This window comes from Triturus cristatus, chromosome 5_2 (assembly GCF_964204655.1).
Source record: "Triturus cristatus chromosome 5_2, aTriCri1.1, whole genome shotgun sequence".
Classification (NCBI taxonomy): Eukaryota; Metazoa; Chordata; class Amphibia; order Caudata; family Salamandridae; genus Triturus; species Triturus cristatus.
Genome location: NC_140588.1, coordinates 963,488,093 through 963,508,669, shown reverse-complemented (window position 1 = coordinate 963,508,669; position 20,577 = coordinate 963,488,093). Strand labels below are relative to the sequence as shown.

At 42.3% G+C, this 20,577-nt stretch overlaps 1 protein-coding gene across 2 annotated transcripts in view; it reads left to right on the top strand.

The window, feature by feature from the left end:
• Positions 1-19,745, top strand: part of LOC146829480 (insulin receptor substrate 2-B-like) — a 46,390-nt gene extending 26,645 nt beyond the window's left edge. For both annotated transcript variants that reach the window (XM_085608166.1, XM_085608165.1), the window contains exon 2: positions 17,227-19,745. In XM_085608166.1, the coding sequence (XP_085464292.1) occupies positions 17,227-17,234 (8 nt within the window). In that variant the 3' untranslated portion in view covers positions 17,235-19,745. The remainder of the gene's footprint in view (positions 1-17,226) is intronic.
• Positions 19,746-20,577: the final 832 nt, after the last annotated feature.

Below are 20,577 nucleotides of genomic sequence, written 5' to 3'. Positions count from 1 at the left end.
AAACTGGCATTGATCAAACTAGTAGGGTTAGCTGTGGTATAGTATAGCCCTATACATGTATGCAGGGCACAACACCCCAACACCTATCTACATGCATAGCTTCCAACATATCTATGCTTTTAGAGCAACATTGATGCCTACATCCATTTAAATTAGATTACACCCAGTGTATATGGGCCCATATACAGAGCTAGACATCACACCTACTTACACTCATATATAGAGATACCACAGTTTCAGATACACAAGCAGCCCACATACATTGACACATCAAGCGCACATGCATGTAAACGCTTTTCGCAACCCTATGGACTTTAAAATATCTTATGTGACTATCTCTCGTTGCACAGATTTTTGGGGTGCTGCAGAAGCATTTTCCTTCTGAAGGAGAAATCGAGTTTCTTAAATGATTTGATGGTAATTTTAATTCTGCTTATTTTGATCAGTTTTAAAATAGTTAATAGTTTCCGAAATCTCGCACGAAGGTAGAAATATTCAATGAATTTGCTGAAGTTAATTAATTTTGATTGAGAAATGTACCGGCCCCGGAATTCACCAGGATGGCTCTATTGTGGAACAACGTCTCTCCCTCCTGTACTACTAATCCCTTAACAGTTTTTGGCTCATAAGGCCTTATGCCTGCCATAATATACGACCTTTGTTGCCAACTTGAACTGAGCCAACCAACTGTGTCGGCTAAATGTTGTTTATACTTGTATATCAATAACCCTGATAATGGAACACTCTTTTGGTAAGGGAGGAACATAAGATTAATTTATACAATAATTTAATCTTCTTTGTGCGTTTTTCATCCCAGTAATTTATTGGGTGTCTCCTGTAAGTTCACAAAATACCTTCCAACAAAAGTAGTGGAATTCATAGTCCACAATCGCATGTCAAATGCGTATATTTTAGAGAGCTTCATAAAAAGCCACTTGTGACTGGAAATTTTGTCAGTGCTCTATATTAATATATAATTGATTGAAATGAGTGCAGAACAAAATCCATCTTCCTATGTCGATCTCGTTTTTCACCACGTACCTGGAATAGACAGTGTTTCAAAGTCTTTTTTGCAATATCTTTTGGGTTTCTGCTAGCACGAACTGGCAACACTTACAATGGCTAATAGTATGTTACTTAAAAGGACTTTCTCGTGATCATTTTCTCCCCAAGTACCCCACTGCCATAGTACCAAGAAACATAGTAACAGCAGAACTGTAAAAACGTAGTGTGCTGTGCTCTGATCCGGTTCGGTTCTTTTAAGTCCTGTGTCCTGCTCACTTGAGCTACACAGCCACAAGCATGCTGGCAACAGAAATATTAATATTACCTTCCACTATCTGTGGTATGGAGTCTGCTGCATTCTCTGTATGGATGTTTCCCTCTTCCCTATCTCTGGCCTGCTACAAGTCCCATCATGCCGCATATAATTAGAGCCATTCACAGTCACAGAAGCCATTGCATTCAGTTCATGTCAGTTATACTCCTGGCCTGTGGCATGGCCAGGTCGCTGTATTGGTTCCCTGTTCTGGATCTCTTGGACCGCTACCCAATAGCCAGGAGGCATATTTCGGGTGAACAAATATTCACGATTCCGGTCACTGTTGTCAGAACGGCTGTTATCTCTTTCCAGGACACAGGGATGTTCAGACATGGCTACATCATGTGGTAGAAATCTGCACACTCCCTTTTATGCGTGGGGCAATGAATGTGTTGTCGTATCTAAGGACTGCTGGAAGTAATTGATTTGGGGTTTGAAGTGCACATCGTTCAATACTTCGTGCTGCTTGTTCTCTACTATTCCAGTTTGTCTCAGATATGTTAGGCCATTGGATTGTTTCCCACTTCAGCTTGTCCTCTTCCAGTTGTATGTACAAGCCTGTGGAGAGATTTGTACTTGTGTGACCAACCTCCTTCCCCTCCCAGAGTGAAATGTTCATGCATAATTAGGTAAGTTGGCCGTCCTGAATATTTACAGCCCAGATGAGCCGCACTGCATAGGCCAACTCTGTATGGATCAGGAACTGCCCTGTTGAGAGGTCTTAAAACGGCTTGACACTCGCAGTATTCCCCAGCTCCCGTTTATCACCCAACTGTAAAAATGCCTGTCTTGGCCCACAGGGTTTTTATGGGCACCGTATGTCAATAGGATGAACGCAGTTGCACAACAGAACAGTGTGTTTGATCTAGGTCATATGGGGATCTTCCTTCAGCAAGGGCTACATTCCAACACGATGAGTGTAGTAACCCTTTATGCCAAATAATGGAATCTATCAACAACTGTTGAGCTTCCCTGATCAGGCATCTTGTCTTTTCCATTTATGTTGAGGCAAACCTCTGTTCCAGCCACTGTAGCTGGGCCTTCTAGTAATATTCAAAGTGTGGATCGCCCCATCCCCATCCCCCTACCCCCTTCTGTCAAGGTGAGTACAAGTTAGCACAAAGCCCCTTGTCTTTTGGCATCCTCACCCCTCCACACACAATTTTACACTAGATCTAACAGCATAAATGACAACCTGCAAAACATACTCGCAGAGGGTGCTCTCACCAGGTTTGCAGAACTGTATAATAAGTGAGGGGGCATTGCCATTTAAGACAAGACCACATTGCCCATTATGGATAACGGCAGCAGTTGTCAAAAGGTTACACAACCTCTCAAGGCCACCATGACTCTTCATCTCCAACTCTTGACTACCTACTATGTGGGCATACTGGAATATTTTAAATGTCTTTCTTTGGCTAATGAAGGGTAACATGGTGATTTTCTTAACTAATGCATGCTTTTTTCTACTCATCCTTCTTTGTAAGCATTTTTGATAACAGGAGAAAGGCTAGTCTTACTAGACTCAGCCTACCTTTCGTTTGTAGTTTATTAATAAACCTGTGAATAGTAGTCTTCATCGTATACGGTTATGGAATCTACAGCGCGTCTTTTGCTCGAAGTACAGCGTTTGGGCAAATTTGAACAGAGCTAAAGCAGTATTGTGGTTCTGTGTAAGAATGTTGTGCCACTGAAAAACTCTTGGGTCGAAGTTAGAGTAGTAGAATGTAGACCAGCCACATGGGACTTGCCACATACTTTCTGTAGAAATTGTGTGTGACTCATCAAAAGAACTTGAACAGTTTAATCATGTGTTTTTTGTATTGACTTAAAGAATGAGTATTCCATCTCCCTTGGCTTCTCAGCTAGGTAATCTTCTATAGTGGAATGTGAAAGAACGGGCATAAAGTTAACAGAACTTCTAAACTATTTCCACCCTTTACTACTGTTAGTCTGTAGGCTTCGGTTTCTGGTATACATTATCTTCTCTTTTTAGTCACAGCATGATGGTGTTCCCTTAATGGCAGACTTGGACTTAAAGGTTCCATACAAGAGTCTGGTGCATGCCTTGATTCATCCACAGCTGAACCCTAAAAACCTCTTACTTATCCCTCCACACTACCATTCCCTGAACCCTACAAATCCTTTGCTACCCCAGCAATTTCTCTTTTCCATTGCAACCTTCAAGGTCCACTTGTGATCCCTGTTATTTCTATCGCCACCTCCCTCCCCACAGTTATCAATGCCCCAGGAATCGGAAACTCTGAGTTGGAGTTATCAGGGGATATAATTGACATAATTATAAGGCTCTTAGTGAGGTCAAGCATCTTCCCTCTAAAGGGTTAGAAGAATGTTACTGGGGTATCAGTGGAAGCGCTTTTAGGAATACAGTAAACTGTGTATTTACATTGGATTGATCCTGCATAGCCATGTGGGCGAAATTAGCACCGCACCACTAATGGAGTCATTGATACAAGTTCGGGTGGTTTGCTGTTATACCAGAACTCCGTAATACTGTTACCAAAACCAGTTATTGTGACATTAACACAGATTTAGAGATCAGTCGGCAAGCATTGTTCTGTCACTTTTCCACAATTATAGGTGTAAAATTGGCACCAGCTTTTTACTTGTGCTCTAGTGCTGATATGCACGTAATTAAGGACTTTTCCTTTAGGGAAAAAGTATTGTTAAATGCACGGAAAAAAAATTCCCACACTTTTCACCTTTTTATTGCAGCTTCCTTCTTGTTCTCAATTAATCGAAGAACATTTATATAGCGCCTTGATGCTTCCCCAGAAGAGTCCTGGCATTGAAAAGCAGAGATTGATCACTGAAATGAGTAAAATACAATATTGTCTAATCTTTATCGCAAAGAAAGGTTTTCATGTCCTTCTTGAAGGTTGAAACCGAAGTGGTTCTACGGAGCTTAACTGGGAACGCATTCCATAGTTTATGTGGCAAAACCGCAAGAATCTTCCTCCCTGTCTGGTTTTGGTGAATTATGGGACTTGCAAAAATATTGTTTGACCTAAGGGATTGACCATGCTTGTATGGGTGAAGTCTTTCTCAAACAGGCAGTGCCCTCACCTGAAAAGGCCCTAAACGCATGAGTACGGGCTTTGAATTGGATTTGCTTTTTGACAGTCAGCCAATGAAGTTATTTCAGATTAGGCGATATAGACTGCTGGTACAGAACTCTTCAAATCATTCTAGCTGCTGCATTTTGGGCCATTTGAAGTCTTTGAATTAGATAGTTGGGAAGGCCCAGATATAGACTGTTTGCATAGTCCAAACAGAAGGTTACCAGCGAGTGGACCACTGTGTTGTGTGTATCCTCCATGAATAAATGCAGTAACTTCTTCAGCGATTCGAGTTTGGCAAAGCAGATTGATGACACTTGTTTAATTTGGGTGGAAAAAGAGGCTAGAGTCAAATATTATTCCCAGATTTCTAGCAGTGTAAGCAAGGGTCGGGGTGAGTTCATTTTCTCAGCCCGCCAAAGGCTAGGGCCGCATGAACCAAAGAAAAGAACTTGGGTTTTGTCCGGATTTAATTTGCAAAAATTGGCATCCATCTGTTCAGCGACCCCCTTTAAATATTCCTTGAGCTTATTGATGGCATAGTCCGTGTCGCTGTAAGGACAATATTAGATGAGTATTGTCTGCCTAAGACACCAGCTGCACACCCCAGGACTTAATCAGCCTGGCCAGCAGTGCAAGATAAAAAACAAAGTAGGGCTAGAGCTAAGTCCTGGAGAACTCTAAATAGAAGAGGCTTATAGTGGCATGAGAAAGGATGAAGAAAAACCCACTGAGATCTATCCTCCAATAATGACTTTATTGAAGAGAAGGCTGTCTTGTATGCCAGCTGCACCAAGTCTGTTCAAAAGGGTGGCACGTGAGACCGTATCGAATGCTGCAGATAGGTCCAATATAATCACCATCGCAGACCGACCATAGTCCAGATGTTCTATTAATATATTCAGTTACTTCCATCGAGGCCGTTTCAGTACTTCTACCTTGTCGGAATCCAGGCTGTGAATTGTGCAATTGACCATTACATTCTAGAAAGGAGGACAACTGGCCATTGACCAATTTCTCCAAGATTTTGACTGCTGCTGGTAAAAGTAAAATGGACCTAAAATAACTGAAGGTGACTGGCTCTGCCAGAGGCTTCTTAAGTAAGGGCTGGAGAAAGCGTGTTTCCAGTCAGATTGAAAACAGCCAACCTCTGGAGAGTGGTTCTTTATTTTATTGACTACCGGATTTATGGTAGAGGTAGTTAATTGTAAAATCTGAGATGGATAAGGATCCTGATTTACATTTCTCAAGCTGTTTCAGCGAACTTACTCTGAAATAATTTTTGGAACATTTAAGATTAGATGACACCCAGAGTCTGCTGGCATCTGTTGTATTGCTGGTTGGAAAGGTAGCATATATTTTTTGAATTTTATCCTCAAAAAAAGATGATAAATCATAAAGTTCGAGTGATGGACTGATTTTACTATTTACTGCCTCAGAAGAGAGACATGAATGGACAGTTTTTGATACCTCACATGAGGTATTTGAAACTGCCAAGATTTGAGAGAGAAAAAACTCTGTGCTTTGGGAGAAGATTTGCGAAATATCTCCGCGCGTCACAATGCCGTGAGGTGATACCAGGAAGGAGCTCTTCACTTTCACTGCTCCAGGTCATTTATTGGGCCCTTATCACGGAGGCTCTCGCTGTACGTGGAGTCACTGATTGACACATGACTTCACCATCGCTAATACTCCTCTTGAGCCTTACGTGGCGATTTGACCAGTTCCACACCTGATTATCCAAAGACCATAATTCGCCCATCGTTCGCTTTGCCCTGACGAAGTTCAATTATTTGAACGAAACGCATTGGCTGAGGCTCTTTGCACCATTTGTTGGAATATGAAATAAAGAATACATTTTTCACAAAGGGACTGATCTTTCGTTATTTGAAACCGATACATTTGGGAGTGCACCTCTCCACTTTTCTCGAAGTCTTGTACATCTGCCCAGCAGTTTGCATCTCTCAACGGCAGGTGCAGGAGCTGATTGTGCACACCAACTCCTATTACACTGTTACAAACTAACAAGGGAACACAGCTAAGAGGTGCGGCTACTGGAGTCCGCCGTTGGTTCTTTGCTATCTCAGCGCTTCTTTATGTTGATTCTTATCCTTCGGTCAAAAGGATTTTTTACGGTGTCGCTCCAGTGTTTTGTTTTTTTTACACCGGATCTTCTCTTCTCTTCGGAAGAGAACCACAGGGCTGAGGGCTTGGACGTTTTAATGGAGTCACTGAGTCATGGGTGTTGGTTGTTCATGTATTAACATGGGTTGCATCTGTCATGTACTCCTGTGAGAGAGGGTGTAGAAGATTGTAGATTTAGGGAGAGGGATATCGCCTCAATCTTATGCCATGCTTTTGAGAGAGAAGGTGGTTTATCTAATTATTTTTGATTCAGAGGCCCTTTAAAGCCGAAAGGGGCATCCGAAACGGGCCAGGTGAGACATTGTACTGGAGAAACCAGCATGTCGCAAATATTAGAAAAGATAAAATTCAGTCATATACCCTGCTTTGTGTGGGAGATCTTACCAGTTGTGGGAGGTTCATATCGGTTAGTGTAAGGCTAAGCAGCTCTGCCTGAGAGCAGTTAAGATCGGCCATATGTTCATTTAAGTCCCAGAGAACAGACAGTATAATTTGAGTATTGTACAGAGAGCAGAGAAATAATATCAAACAGTTGGGGGAAAGCAGTTCTTTGAACAGTCAGGAGGCCTGTATATCAGAATTCCTGGGGGGAAAAATGTCCTCAATATCCTCCATTTGCCTCAGTTGGGTAAAAGTTTCTTTAAAAGTGTATCTAAAAATAATGGCAATTCCACCCCCCCCCCCCTTTTTTTTTTTTTTTACCTTCACGATTAGCATAGAAGATACAATATCCAGAGGGAATGGCGAGTGCTAGGCCTGGAGGAGATGTTTCCTTCAAAAATATGAAATCCTATGTATTGTCAAAGTAAATTGAACACATCAAACGAGTGATCTGTAATTGGAGACAGGCTCTTAATGCAGGACATATATCGTTGGGGGGGTTTGACTATAGATTAGAAGACTCACTTTAAGTACGATAGGTACTTGGTTCTACAGGTGAGTCCTTCTGGACTATTTAGTTAGCCAAAAATCATCACACACTCCACACTTTTCTAACAATTAGTCAAGGTTTAAAAGTTTCACTGGAAAGCAAGTTGCATTTCTTTCTCTTCTCCAACGTAAGTCCTCACTTGTAAAGTAGATTTGGCCATTTTGACAGCGTGTCTGGCGCTGGCCGCAATTCAGACATGCTCCGATGGGCTTGCCTTTTGCGTGCGTCTGACGTTAAACAGTGTTGTATGACCGGGAGGGAAAGGAGAATTCACCATAGTGCTAATCAAAATGGTGTCTCTGCAGTGTCAAAGAAGATAAAAAATGGCACCACTACCCCGAGTACTCCGCTATTACTGTCTCAATAGCCAGTCGTGTAATTTGGCTTGTCAAGAACACAAATACTGCTGCATGTACCCCCCCCCCCCCTCCCCCACACGCAAGCACACACGAATTTTCCCTTGACAGTAAATCAACAAGTTAGTAATTCTCCACGTAAAAGCTCAATGAAAACTTAAAAAAAAGATTCCCCCCCCCCCCCAAGACTCCGCACAAACAAATTAGAAGTCTTGATGTGCTAAAAATTCAGCAATTATTTTCTAATAAAATAACAAAAGAAAATTATACTTTTAAAACTATGTGCCCTACGATCGAAATACTTTAAACAGACTCGTGTCAGTATACGAGTCTGCTACGTGACCGACATTCTATAATGTACCGTGATCTGAGGGAAAGGAAGAAAATTTACCAGTCAGCCCGACAGCTAACCAAAATGGTGTCTACAGTGGCAAAGAACAGAAAAAATGGCGCTTCGCATCCTTGAATGCTTACCAATTAGTCACTCAATAGCCAGTTATGTACAATTTGTATACTGTCAAGAACATGTATATTGCATGTAGTCCACCTCCCCACCCCCCCCACCCCCCTCCCTTAAAAATCTGAATTCTCCTTGACAAAATCAGCAGTGAGTAATTCCCCAAATAAAAACTCAATTACATTTTTGTTTTAAAGATTTCCCCCAAGAGTCCTTACAAATTATGAGTCTTGAAGCACTTAAAATGCAGCGATTATTAAAAAAAATTAACTATGCTTTTAAAACCAAGTGCCCTACCATCAAAATACATTAAACACAGACTCGTGTCAGTATCAGAGTTGTAGTATGTCTGTGAACGACAAACTGCACCAAATATTAGTGCATGCGTTTCCTAAAATATTTTTTGCTACATTTCCCAGCATTGTCGAAGCCAGTAGGATAGTCTTAAACACATTTGTTCATGCAAACAGCATTCAAGAATGTCTGAGTCTACATTTGTTGGTACATTAAAATTGGACCTGTTGGCTTTTCCCATACTTGTTTTTGTAGTGGGTATGAATCGAGCACAACTTGGAAAATCTGCTTCTCAAAATAATAAACTTTGTGTTGGCATTGTAAGGTTAGTCTTGGAAGTATGCACCATGCCTCAAAAATATTTTGCTCACTTGCTGTGTGTAAAACACTACTAAACAGGAGAGCCGCAACAGCAGAAAACTAGTTCATTTAAAAACTCGGTGGTCTGTTTAGGCTTTAAATGTCTCTCCCATTAGTATTCTTATCTCGCAATGAGAAATAAATAAAAATTTAGATCTTGCTTTAAAAAGGCCAGTCAATGTCGGAAATCTACTATTGTTAAACTTACTTTAGAATAGATTCGGGGTTTGGAACATTTATACCGAATTTAAGGAGTACTCCTGGAAATCTGACAAATGTTTTTTTTATTTTTTTTTATGTATAAGCATTTTATTTAAAACGTACAATTTCTCAAACGAAACCTCAACATAGACTACAGCATAGTGAAAGTTACCTTACAATGCATTGCATAGTGTCAATATCCCCATCAACCATACCACTGCGTTTTATACATCCCTGCACAGTTAAACAGTTGGCTTTGCTTTAAGATAATCAAACAAATACATCCAGTAGTCTCGTGGCTTGGAACCAGTGGGTAGCTCTTCCTCATATGTTTGCAGGGTATCTTTACAATAGGCCATATCTGTAAGCCATTGTGCGGCTCTCGGTATTTTCTTGCTACCCCAGCATAGTGAAATTCTCAGTTTAGCCAAAAGCAGTGCTATCATGCAAAACTTGCGTTTTACCGCTCATACATCTTTGATCAGTCCCAGTAGACGCGTACGAATCGTGTAATCAATAGAGACTCCCACCATTTTACCCAGTATCTGCATGACCTCCGTCCAGTATGTACTAATTAACATACAGCACCAGGCAAGATTAATAAAATTGGCATTATCTTCCCCACATCGTTGCCACCTTGCATCTGTGCGGTGACCATATTTTTACAGTCGAGCCGGGGTATGATACGTCTGATGTAGGTATTTATAATGTAAAAGGCGCAGATTGCCATTCGGAGTGAGCATACTAGTTATAGTACAGTAATTCTCCCATTCCTCCTCTGTGAGAGGATTATCAAGCGTGTGCCAATGTTCCCATGCCTTGTGCGTGTTATCATCGATGTCGCCCTGGAGCTGTGTATATAGTCGCGTCACCATATGCTTATTATGTGGTGTGTTAATAAGCATTTGCAGGGTGTTTAGTTGCGGTGGCTCGCTAGGGTAAGTGGGATACAGTTTCTTAATGGCTCCCTGTAATCTGATAGTTAAATTGGAAAAGCAACGTCTGATTGTGTATGTACAGTAGCTCTTTGTTCTATAAAAGTGCAATTAGTATACAAATCTCCCATTTTATCTATGCACACTTGCCGTAATAGGTCTGTTCCTACTTTTTCTTGGGTGACCGTTATGTCTGGGTGAAATTGTAAGGGCATCGCTGGTGCGTAGAGAGGTAGTTTATGTGCCAGCTTCCCCATCTGCCTCCGTGCTGCATTAGTAGCCGCTATAGTGTTAATTTTGTGCGAGTGGGACGAGGCTCGGCGGTGTGGTAAAATAGCGTTCAGTGGGATAGGATGTGCATCCCCATCGTCAATCGCTATATGTGGTAGGAAGGGGACGTGGTGATACCAAAAATGCGCATATTGTGCTTGAGCACAAAGATAATAGAGGAGGAGATTTGGGACCTTGAAGCCTCCTTTGGAGTACGGTAAAGATTTGGGACCTTGAAGCCTCCTTTAGAGTACGGTAACGTGAGGGCACGTAGTTTAATGCTAGCTTGTTTACCTGCCTATATTAGCCGAGTTACCATAGCATTTCATCGTTGGAATATGGCGTTCAGTGGGGTAATGGGGATGTTATTAAAGAGGTACAAGAATTTTGGCAGAACAACCATCTTGACAATGGCCAATCGGTCTGCGAGGGATAAGGGAAGCTATATCCAGTGTTCAATCTTTTCTTCAAGTTTACTGATTACTGCCTCATAGTTTGTACGGATAACTAGTTCGGAATTGCGGTGATACCATATACCTAGATACCTAACTGGATTTGTCTGCCATTCAAGTGGAAACTCTGCTGGATGCGGATGTGTGGTGTCTGTTAAAGGGAGAATGAGTTTGACCAATTAATTTGGAGGCAGGAATGGTGACCAAATTTAATATACTCTCTCAGAGGGGAAAGATTTGTAGCTGGGTCTCGTATGTATTGAACCATATCATCCGCATAGAGCGAAATATTGAGTGGCCTTTGCGGAAAGTGTAAAGCTGCATGTGTGTGGCCTTGTCGCACTTTACACGCTAGGGGCTCTACTGCTATTGCAAAAAGCAAAGGGGACAGTGGTCATCCTTGTCGTGTGCCTCTTGCGATTGGTATGGCGCCAGATACATATTTATGAATTCTTATTCGCGCAGTGGGTTTTGTGTACAGTATTTGAATCCATTGGAGGAAGAGTGGGGGGAATACCATTTTTTGCAGTGTAGTTTGAAGAGAAGTCCATTCAATCGAGTCGAATGACTTTGCTGCATCCAAAAGGACTGCAGCTGCTTGTGTTTCTGGGGCCAGATAATGCGAGTATGTAAATAAAGTTCTGGTGTTATGGGCAGTTGATCTTCCGGGTATGAATCCCGATTGATCTGGAAAGAGGATATTGGTCATTAGCAGCTTTAAGCGTTTTGCAAGGAGTTTGGCCAGGATTTTAGTGTCGGTATTTATCAAGGATAGTGGCCTATACGATTCATATTGCTCAGGGTCCTTATTAGGCTTCAGTAGGGCAAAGAGCATGGCGTCTTAGTGTGGGGGGTAGAATCTGTTTGTCATGGGCATCCCCATACATTTCCACAAGGTGGGGCACAAGCTGGTCAATATACGCTTTGTAAAACTTGCTGGTAAAGCCATCCGGGCCTGGAGCCTTACCATTTGGGAGTGACTTTACCACCTCATTAACTACTTCTACCGTCACTGGTTGCGAGAGAGAGTCCCTCTGTGCATCAGATAACCAGGCAATCGCCACATCTTCTAAGTATGCCATAATCTCAGGTTGTGTGGCGGTACCTCATGAGGCATATAGATCACTGTATGTGTCCATGAACGCCCGTAATATACTCTGTGTCATAGCAGGTTGTGCCATTGTTGTCTTATCGCCAAGACCGTTTGTGGTGTATAGCCTGAACATATTTTATTTGCCAATGTTCGACCCGCCCCCCTCACCATAAGCACCGCGCATTTTGACGTTTTGATATATATTTTATTTCATCCTCTGCAAATTCTTGATATTCTTACATAACCTTTCTACTGTCACTCAGAAGAGCTATGTTGTGCTTTTGTTCGTATTCGCGTTCTAGTGCGCCTAATGTGTTCTCTCGTTTGGTAAGCTGGGCACGGATGTCTTTTAAGATTCCCGCGTTGGTGTTGATACACACCTCGTATGGTGGCTTTACATGCTTCCCATAGTAGACTGGGGTTGTCGGTGGAGGGTTGATTGAGTGCGAAATAGTCAGTGATGGCCTGGCTAATGGTGTCAGTGTATGTAGGATCTTATAGTGCTTTGGCATTAAAACGCCACATGTACGGTGGAGGTGTGTAATGTGGAACTGTGATGGTCAATAGCACTGGATTATGGTCGGAGAGGGTTTTGGGCAAGTGTCGTATGCTTCGTGTCCAGGTGGCAACCTCCTCTGTCCCCAGCCAGTAATCAATCCGGGACCAACTATTATGGATCGTAGAGGTATGCGTGGCCTCCCTGTGGTGTGGTTAGCGTGTCCTCCAGATATCAATTAAGTTATTTTCAGTCATAAGATAACTCGCAGTGCCTTCACCGCCTTTTTATGCGTTTCTCTGGAGGATCCTAACCTGTCCAATTGTTCATTTATGGAGAGGTTGAGGTCTCCACCCCACATCAAGGTCATTTCAGACAAATTATTCAGTATGCCAAATCGATAAAAAACAATTCTGGTTCGTCTACATTCGGACGCAAGTATTTATTAAGCCAATGCGCTGTCCCCTGACAATAATATATCGACCCAAGTTGTCTGTTATGATGTCTTCTATGTGGAAGTGCGTCCCTTTCTTTACTAAAATTAGCATGCCTCTAGAATATGAAGAATATGTGGAGCTTAGTACCGTTTCCGCCCACCTATTGCCCACAGAGCATTTATGCGTAGGGGCCAGGTGCGATTCCTCTAAGAGGGGAATATCTATTTGGAGTCTATCCAGATATACAAATATCTGTCTTTTCTTCTTCGGACAATTGAGCCCCCTGACATTTCATGTCAATAAATTAAGATGTGCTGGCTGTAATCTATCTATGGTCGGTGGTGTGACTTGTATATGTGGTACGTATAGGTGTACAGCACTTAATGCAGGTACTTGAGATATCTAGAACCTGCATGGTGATGGCAACACAAGTAATAGAAGATTGGACAGACGCAATGCATTTCAGAGACGGTAGTCTGTAAAACAATCCCCAATTCCAACCTCTCCGCCCCCTCCCACTTTGGCATCCCAATCACGCCAAAGACATAGCCCGTTCAACAATTTCAACATAGCTAGAACTTTGTTGGGGAGCTCCCTCATGGGGGGATCCGCCGAGTACGCGCATCACCATCCAGCCAAGTGGATGGGGTCGGGTATTAAGTAAGAAATTCGGGTGCATATTAGGACATAAGAAAAACATCCAAGTGTCAAGAGTCATCAGTTAGTGAGCAGCTCGCAGGCTTACAGGATAGTGCCCAGTTAGGGGTCTAAACACATCTCATATCTTTTCATTGTATTTTACTTGTGTGGCCACCAGATGAGCCATTAATAACCGTGCATAATGTATATGTCCATCTAGGTCACCTTTGACAGAAATATGTGACTGTGTTTCTACACCTCTTCCTTATACCCTACAACTATCAGCACACAGAGGAACACATTAGGGCATTCCAGCAAGAGATTACCCACTTATGAGACTGGGTGTCAGTGACAAGTCCATGAACCAGGGTTATCTGCAAGTGTAGCTGAGGTGTCTCACCTTGGATGTGGATGGGTAGATGAGCTCTCCATGTCTTACCGCCTTTGGCAACATATCACGTGCTCAGCCCTGCCCGCCATTCAAGTGTGTGTATGCCTCCACCAGTATAGTATGATGCCTAGACACTCACCCCTGTTCCAGGTGCAAGAATTGTTGTTCAAGGCCGGCGGGTTAATTGTGTAGCGCTCTCTGGGTGGGGTATGCACCATACAGCCAGCGGCAATAGTATGTGAGCTGTTGCTTTCTCATTTCTTCCATGTGATCCGTTGGTGGGGTGAGGTTAAATGGTGCTACACAGTTTCTCTCTGTTCAATCGGAGTCCTGGTCTGCTTCTTTACGACTCTGTGCCTTCTGTTTGGTGACTGTCTTTTTTATGTATTCCTGCGCGGCCTTTGGTGTCTGCAGCATTGTGACTCGTCCATCATAGGTTACCCGCAGTTTGGCAGGATACAATATTGCATATTCGATGCCCATTTCTCGGAGCTTCTTTTTTGCAGGGTTGAATTCTTTTTGTGCAGTCTGCACCGCCATGGTGAAGTCTGGGTAGAAGAGAAGGCCAGTTTGTTTCCTTGATAGCGGTGGTTTGGGTGCTAGTGTCCTGTGAGCCCGCTCTACGATGAGCACCGTGGAGAAATGATGTGCTCCAAATACATTGCGTAACATGTCTTCCACGTATGTTTCCATCCTTCCCGTGTTCGTACTCTCTGGAACTCTTGCGATTTGAACATTGTTTCGTTGTGACCTTGCCTCCAAATCTTTGGCCTTGTTTTTGATGACCTCCAGAATCCTCTCCATGTCTGTGCATTTTCAGGTTGTGTCCTGTGACTCATCTTCTACCGATGTGATGCCGTCTTCCGCTGCGTCTAGGCGCTCACCTTGCTTATCCAATATATATTATCCACTCTCTGGGTGAGTGAGTCCAATTTTCCATTGATAGCATGAAGGCTCTGCTGTATAGCTTGGAGGGCGGTCTCCATAACTTCGTTTGCTGGTTGTTCCGTTTCCAACTTAGTGTCCGAGTGTGCAGTCACGCCTTTAGTGCTGCATTTAGTGTCAAAATTTAGTTTCGGCTGCTGTCTATCCTGCTTACCCATAATGGCAGTAGATGATGGGGAGTATTCGTGTCAACGGTCTGTGTATCTCGACCCTGCAAATTGAGATCCACGGGTGCTGATTGACAGCTTTGCTGCAACACCGTATGTCTGACTGTAAATAGTCATCCACCTCAGAGTCTAGTGATAGGTACTCTTTTCTTGTTTACAGCGCTGGGTTAGTAATAGTCCTTGAATATACTGATTTGCAGTGTCTTCCACAGGTCGCTACAGCATTGACAAATGTGCTTTTCTTGTCAGAGACCCACCAAGGAGAGACGTTCCGGTGGGATGACGGGGTGATGACCACGGCACTTCTGGAGGGTTCTAGCGTGAATGGCGAATTGCTCCCCCCCCCCCCCTCACAGGAATCACGAGGCTCTCGCCACACAGTGTTCGCCATGATCATCAATGCACCTCCATGGGATATCGTTAGGAGACCCTGGGCTAGGAAGATGCGACGTTGGATGCCAGCCTATGATGAAGTCAGCCAGCCCCAGTTGTCAGCTTGTTAGTGGATGGCGCGCTCCCGTACCACCCCCGCATCCGCAGCAGTCAGTTTGAGGGTAGCGGGTTGTATTGATGCTATCTGGGGTGCGTTTGTTGATGTACCTTGTGGTAGGTCAACGGCAGCCAGACAGTTCCAGCGTAGGTGTCTCCTAATCCATTACGGAACGCAGTACTGTATGCGGGTGAGTGTCAACCATGCGCTGCCATATCATACGTTATTTCGGTGCTCCCTGCAGGAAATGTTGAGCATTTGCCTGTTGAGCATGAGAATCTTGCTCCGGGCTTCAGCGTCTGCCCCCACAGATCACGGCTTCACCATACGTGAAACTCCTCCTCCGTACGCGTCTGCCATTTTGTGGAGGGTCGTATCGCGCTGCCGTCCAAGTGGGATGAGTGGCCCACCGTGGGTTGTCTGCGCTCAATCCGCAGTAGAGCATGCAGGCAGGAATGCCACAGTGGTTACTTGGTCCGCCTCTGGTTTTAGGTTATGCCGGTACGCAACGCAGAGCTCCTCACTTGCTCCGTCTGCAATAAGCACAGCGCGCCGCCATCTTAATGTCGCCGGGCTGGTTCACCATCTCTTCCCCTCACCGACAGTTTTCTCGGCTTTAGGATCTCAACCAGCGATCTTACTCGCTTCGGGCTGTAGCAGGCACATTCCGACGTCCGAGACACTGTTTTGCCTCCGGCATATTACCCGCTGACGTGCTTTACAGGCAGATAATGTCCCCAACCGGCGGAGCTGCTTCAGAAAACGGCCATTTCACTGCGGACCCTCTAGCGCCCCTCTAAAATCTGACAAATGTTAATTTCCTTGGACTTCTGCTATGAACAACCCACATGAGTTAATGGTATGGCAATGTGTATTTATACTAGTAAATCATACCCCCCTCCCCAAACACACCTACATATAGTACAAACGTTATTTTTCTGAAGAGAAACCGTTCCACTTACACCTCATTAAAAGAGAAAGTACTCCTTTTTGCAGTAGTTTCTTAACCAGGTCTCATACTTGCTTCAAAAAAAGGTTGAAAATGAGTTGGTATGTTCCACGCCCCTGCCCCAACCCCCCCCCCCCCCCCCTCCCCCTCCTCCCTCCACCCCGTTCCTCCAATCCCTTTTATTCTGAGTTTTGAAAGTGTTCTCTGTGGGTAAACACTTGGCTGTCGTTATAATATTTCTTCACTGTGATGGTTTGTGTACATTTCACTTTTTAGGTGGAATGTCAACGCTCCATTGGGCAGCCTTATCTAGAAGGCTGAAATACTCCAAATGGGATTCATTCAACTTAAGTATGTGATTTTCTTAAGCGAAGGTTTGGAGAAGTACATTAACTTTCCCAAGGATTTTATGGGTTATAACATTTCTAGTTTCAGAGTTGAAACCTACGTTTTACTATTTGCCATTCCCACTAATATTCGGCATGATCGGCACCTAACTGCACACTACACGTATTTGCGTTCCCAACATTGTGATGTATAAAACAGAATTGCTTCTCAAATCTGTTTGACGGACCTGTTATCTGGCCACCAGTTTTTGTATTTCTGAACATGAGATTTTTGGTTTAGATGGTTAATATATTCTGATTTTGATTTCAGGTGCTCTTTTGGCCATTTAGAACTCTGTGGCCAGACTCTCTAAAAGGCAATAGTTGCAAATGACCCGCTACCGTTTACAGTTTTTGTTCAGCAGAATCAGTATTTGGATTTTCATGGCATGATAAGTTTTGACTAACTTCTTTTTTTTATTTTTTTATAGGAGACTGACTGTATTTCTGTGGAAACACTTGGTGAAAGAAGAACATTTTTTTGGTTTTCTGATGCAAATACGGGATTTCATGTCCTTGGTACAGACACTTCAAATCTCGTAGTCCGCAGAACCCGTATTCAAATGGACACCCACGATAATTTAATTTCCATCTAGATCAGCGTTAATAGGCCATTTGACTGACAAAATATGTGAATTAATTAATATTAATGTTTTGGTGATGGAATTTTGTCATGCTTATGTAGACTTGAATTCCGAAGATGAGTTTTCTTCCTTATTGGGTTAAAGAAGAAGTTTATATATTCTCAGATTGTAGTTGATGGTACAATATTTAATATATGGTTTCAGGTACAATAATAAGTGATTGTTAAACATGTTAGTGAAAAAAATGTTGAGAGTTTAAAATGTCATCGTATTTTAACTTAAGAATGCTAGTCAGTCACATCTGACATGACAAATGTTTTTTTTGTTGCTATTCTATTAATACAAGTCATTTGACCTCGCAACTTCTATATTTATGAAAAAGAATGTTAAGTGTGAACAGGTGGTATTTACTAGAAAACGTGTTTCTGTATAGCATCATGTGCTAAACAGGATTTAAACATGATCTGTCCATGAAAGAATTGCATCCGTTATTTGAGTTCCCCTTTTTTCTTTTGTTCATGAATACCGAAAAATTCTAAAATCTGCAGAATCTGTACATTACTATCCCGTTTGGATGTAGGTTAAATGGAAAGACACCGGATGTGGGCTCTATTTTTATTTGTCAAACATTTTCTAAGCAGGGTGTGGTACAGATTATCTACTCTAGTTTTTGGCTGTAGTATTTCTTATTTGAACATTGCTGTGGTCTTTAAAAACCTGAAAGGAGCACTTGTGTGTAATTTAGAAAAACGCTGAATAAAGCTGTTTAAACTCGGATATGTAGAAATCCTAGTATAGATGTACTCATGCCATGCTGTTGATTTCCATCATCCCATACCGGACGCTGCCTCATATTGTTCAAGTTATGACTGAACAAAGTTTTATTACATGGGACACTCTTCCTGTCCTGCCAGTTCAAAGGTACAACGTTTGCCAGTGTGAAACATGGCCCTAGAATAGAATTGAATATTGACGTGCTACAAGCCGTTGTAGTCTTTTGTTCTGAAAATATGAAGTGATGTTAGGGCCACGAGCTCCATGGTTCTGGTTGTGTATGAGGGCTTTCGGATGGTGCGTTAATCTGTAGCCCACGTGCCTTCTCCTTCCCAACCACCAGGCCGCGTTTGAAAGCAGAATTCTTGTGTATCTGTGGTTGTGGCTTGTTGAGCTGTGGCAGTCTATTCTCATTTCAGAAGAATGGAGCACACCAACACTCTGGGTTTCCACTGCCAGATCATGCATGGATAGATTGTCCTCAGGTGCTCTCTCTAGTTTAGCTTCATGACATTGTCATTTCCCTTCCATGTGTATTTGAGACAAAAGTTTATCTCGGGTTATTTTTTTTCTGTTGGTACTTTTTTTCCTTCTCCCATCGAAAATTTAATTTCCCTTTACTTCACATAAGAGTTGAGCACTTTGCCGCAGAGCCCATCCATGTTAACTAGCTTTGTTGCATAATTTCTCTGGTCACCAAGGTTTATTTTGCAGAGTTGACATTGTGGAGTACGGTACATACTTAGACCTTGCGGCGGTCACTGACTGCAGCTTTTGAATACAGTTTACTATTTATTTAAAAATAAAATGTCATTGTTTTTGTTTGCATAATTGCTGGTACGGATAGCTTAATATTTTCTATTGTATTAAGTTGTGCCATCTTTTGATCATTTTTTGGTCCCAAGGCTGCCCGCTGTACAATATAGAGCACTGATTCAATGGTACCAGTATAATAAATTCAAATGCTGAACAGTGGGTAACCTCATAGTTGTGAAAAGAAGAGTTAGCAGGCGTGGCATAATGAATATGCAATCTTTCTATCTAGTTTACAATGAGTGCTAATTTCTTCAGTATTGTGCTGGAAAACATTTTCAAAATGTCAAACATATCACTAACTATATTTTTTCTCTTCCAGCTACCAGTTTACTCTACTGTATAGTATGGAAATACCAATGATAAAACAATGTTTTTTGTCCTGTAAATTTAATTTAAATTTAATTTGTTATTGGACATTGTTCTTCTTTACAAACTGAAAACATGGTTGATACTGTTCATTATTTTTGCTAATCTTGCTTCACAGATAAGTTTTAAAGTTGAGCTTAATTATCTGGCTTCGTCTTCCATTGTAAATATTTTTGCATTGTTTTCTTTGTAAAATCCGCTTTTTGCGGAATTGGGAGACTGCCTTTAAGCCCTGTATAGTGTTTATATTTATCGGACTGGCTTTCCATAGAGCTACAATGCAGTAAAATGTGTTCCTGTAACTGTGTGCTTTTCTTTTTATTAGTCACATTTTCTTATGTTTAAATAATGACAATTTTTAAAACTTTCACAAACATAAAATTTCTCATTGTTCATGGATTCACATGCAACCACGAATTTTGCTGTCTTATTTCCTAAGTGATTTGTTCCAGATAGTTTTCTTATGAGACTAATAGTGTGGCATTCAAACCAGTACAGCAGTACTTGCTCCATTTTCAAAATCATGACAAACAATGCCATCTTGTGGCTGAAGTTGATACTGTTCTGTGTCTCTCAATAAAGGCGGTTCTAGTGCTGTACATGAGCTATCCTCTGGATGGCCTTCCTTGCTCAACCCAGATGCATTCCTCTGTTTTTCTAACAACTGCGTCCTACAGTTCCCACAATGTTCCACGCTGGTCTTTTTTTTGTTTTTAAACCTCTGGCCAAGAGAGATGCATATCTGCAGAAGACGTGGTCAGTTAAAAGTCCACAAGTCGCCAACTCATGCGGAACCCAGTGCAAAAGATTTATTGCATCAGGCAGTGAAATGGTACGTTATCTTGCTCTTGTACATGTACACATGCAGTTAAAAAGCATTCCACTTCAGTGCCAAGGATGATAGGTCAGTTTGTACTTTCAGTTGATGCCTACTGGAACATGGCTTGGGATTCGACATTTAGCATTGTGAGGACCGAGTTTGGGTGAGACCGCACCGTTAAACCTTATGAGAAAAAAAGCTTGTATGTGAGCGAAAGCAGCATGGAAGGTGAAGAGAGGAGCAATATGTAACGAGGTGCTCCAACCAGGATTCAGATTTGGTAGATCTATTCAACAGCAGCTAGATATGGTTTAGTCCCCTTGCCAGCCACCAGCAACTGACTAAAGCTTCACACTAGCAAGTGTTCTATGGTGGAATTTAAAGGTAGGGTAATGCTGCTGCTTATGAAACTACAAAGTAAT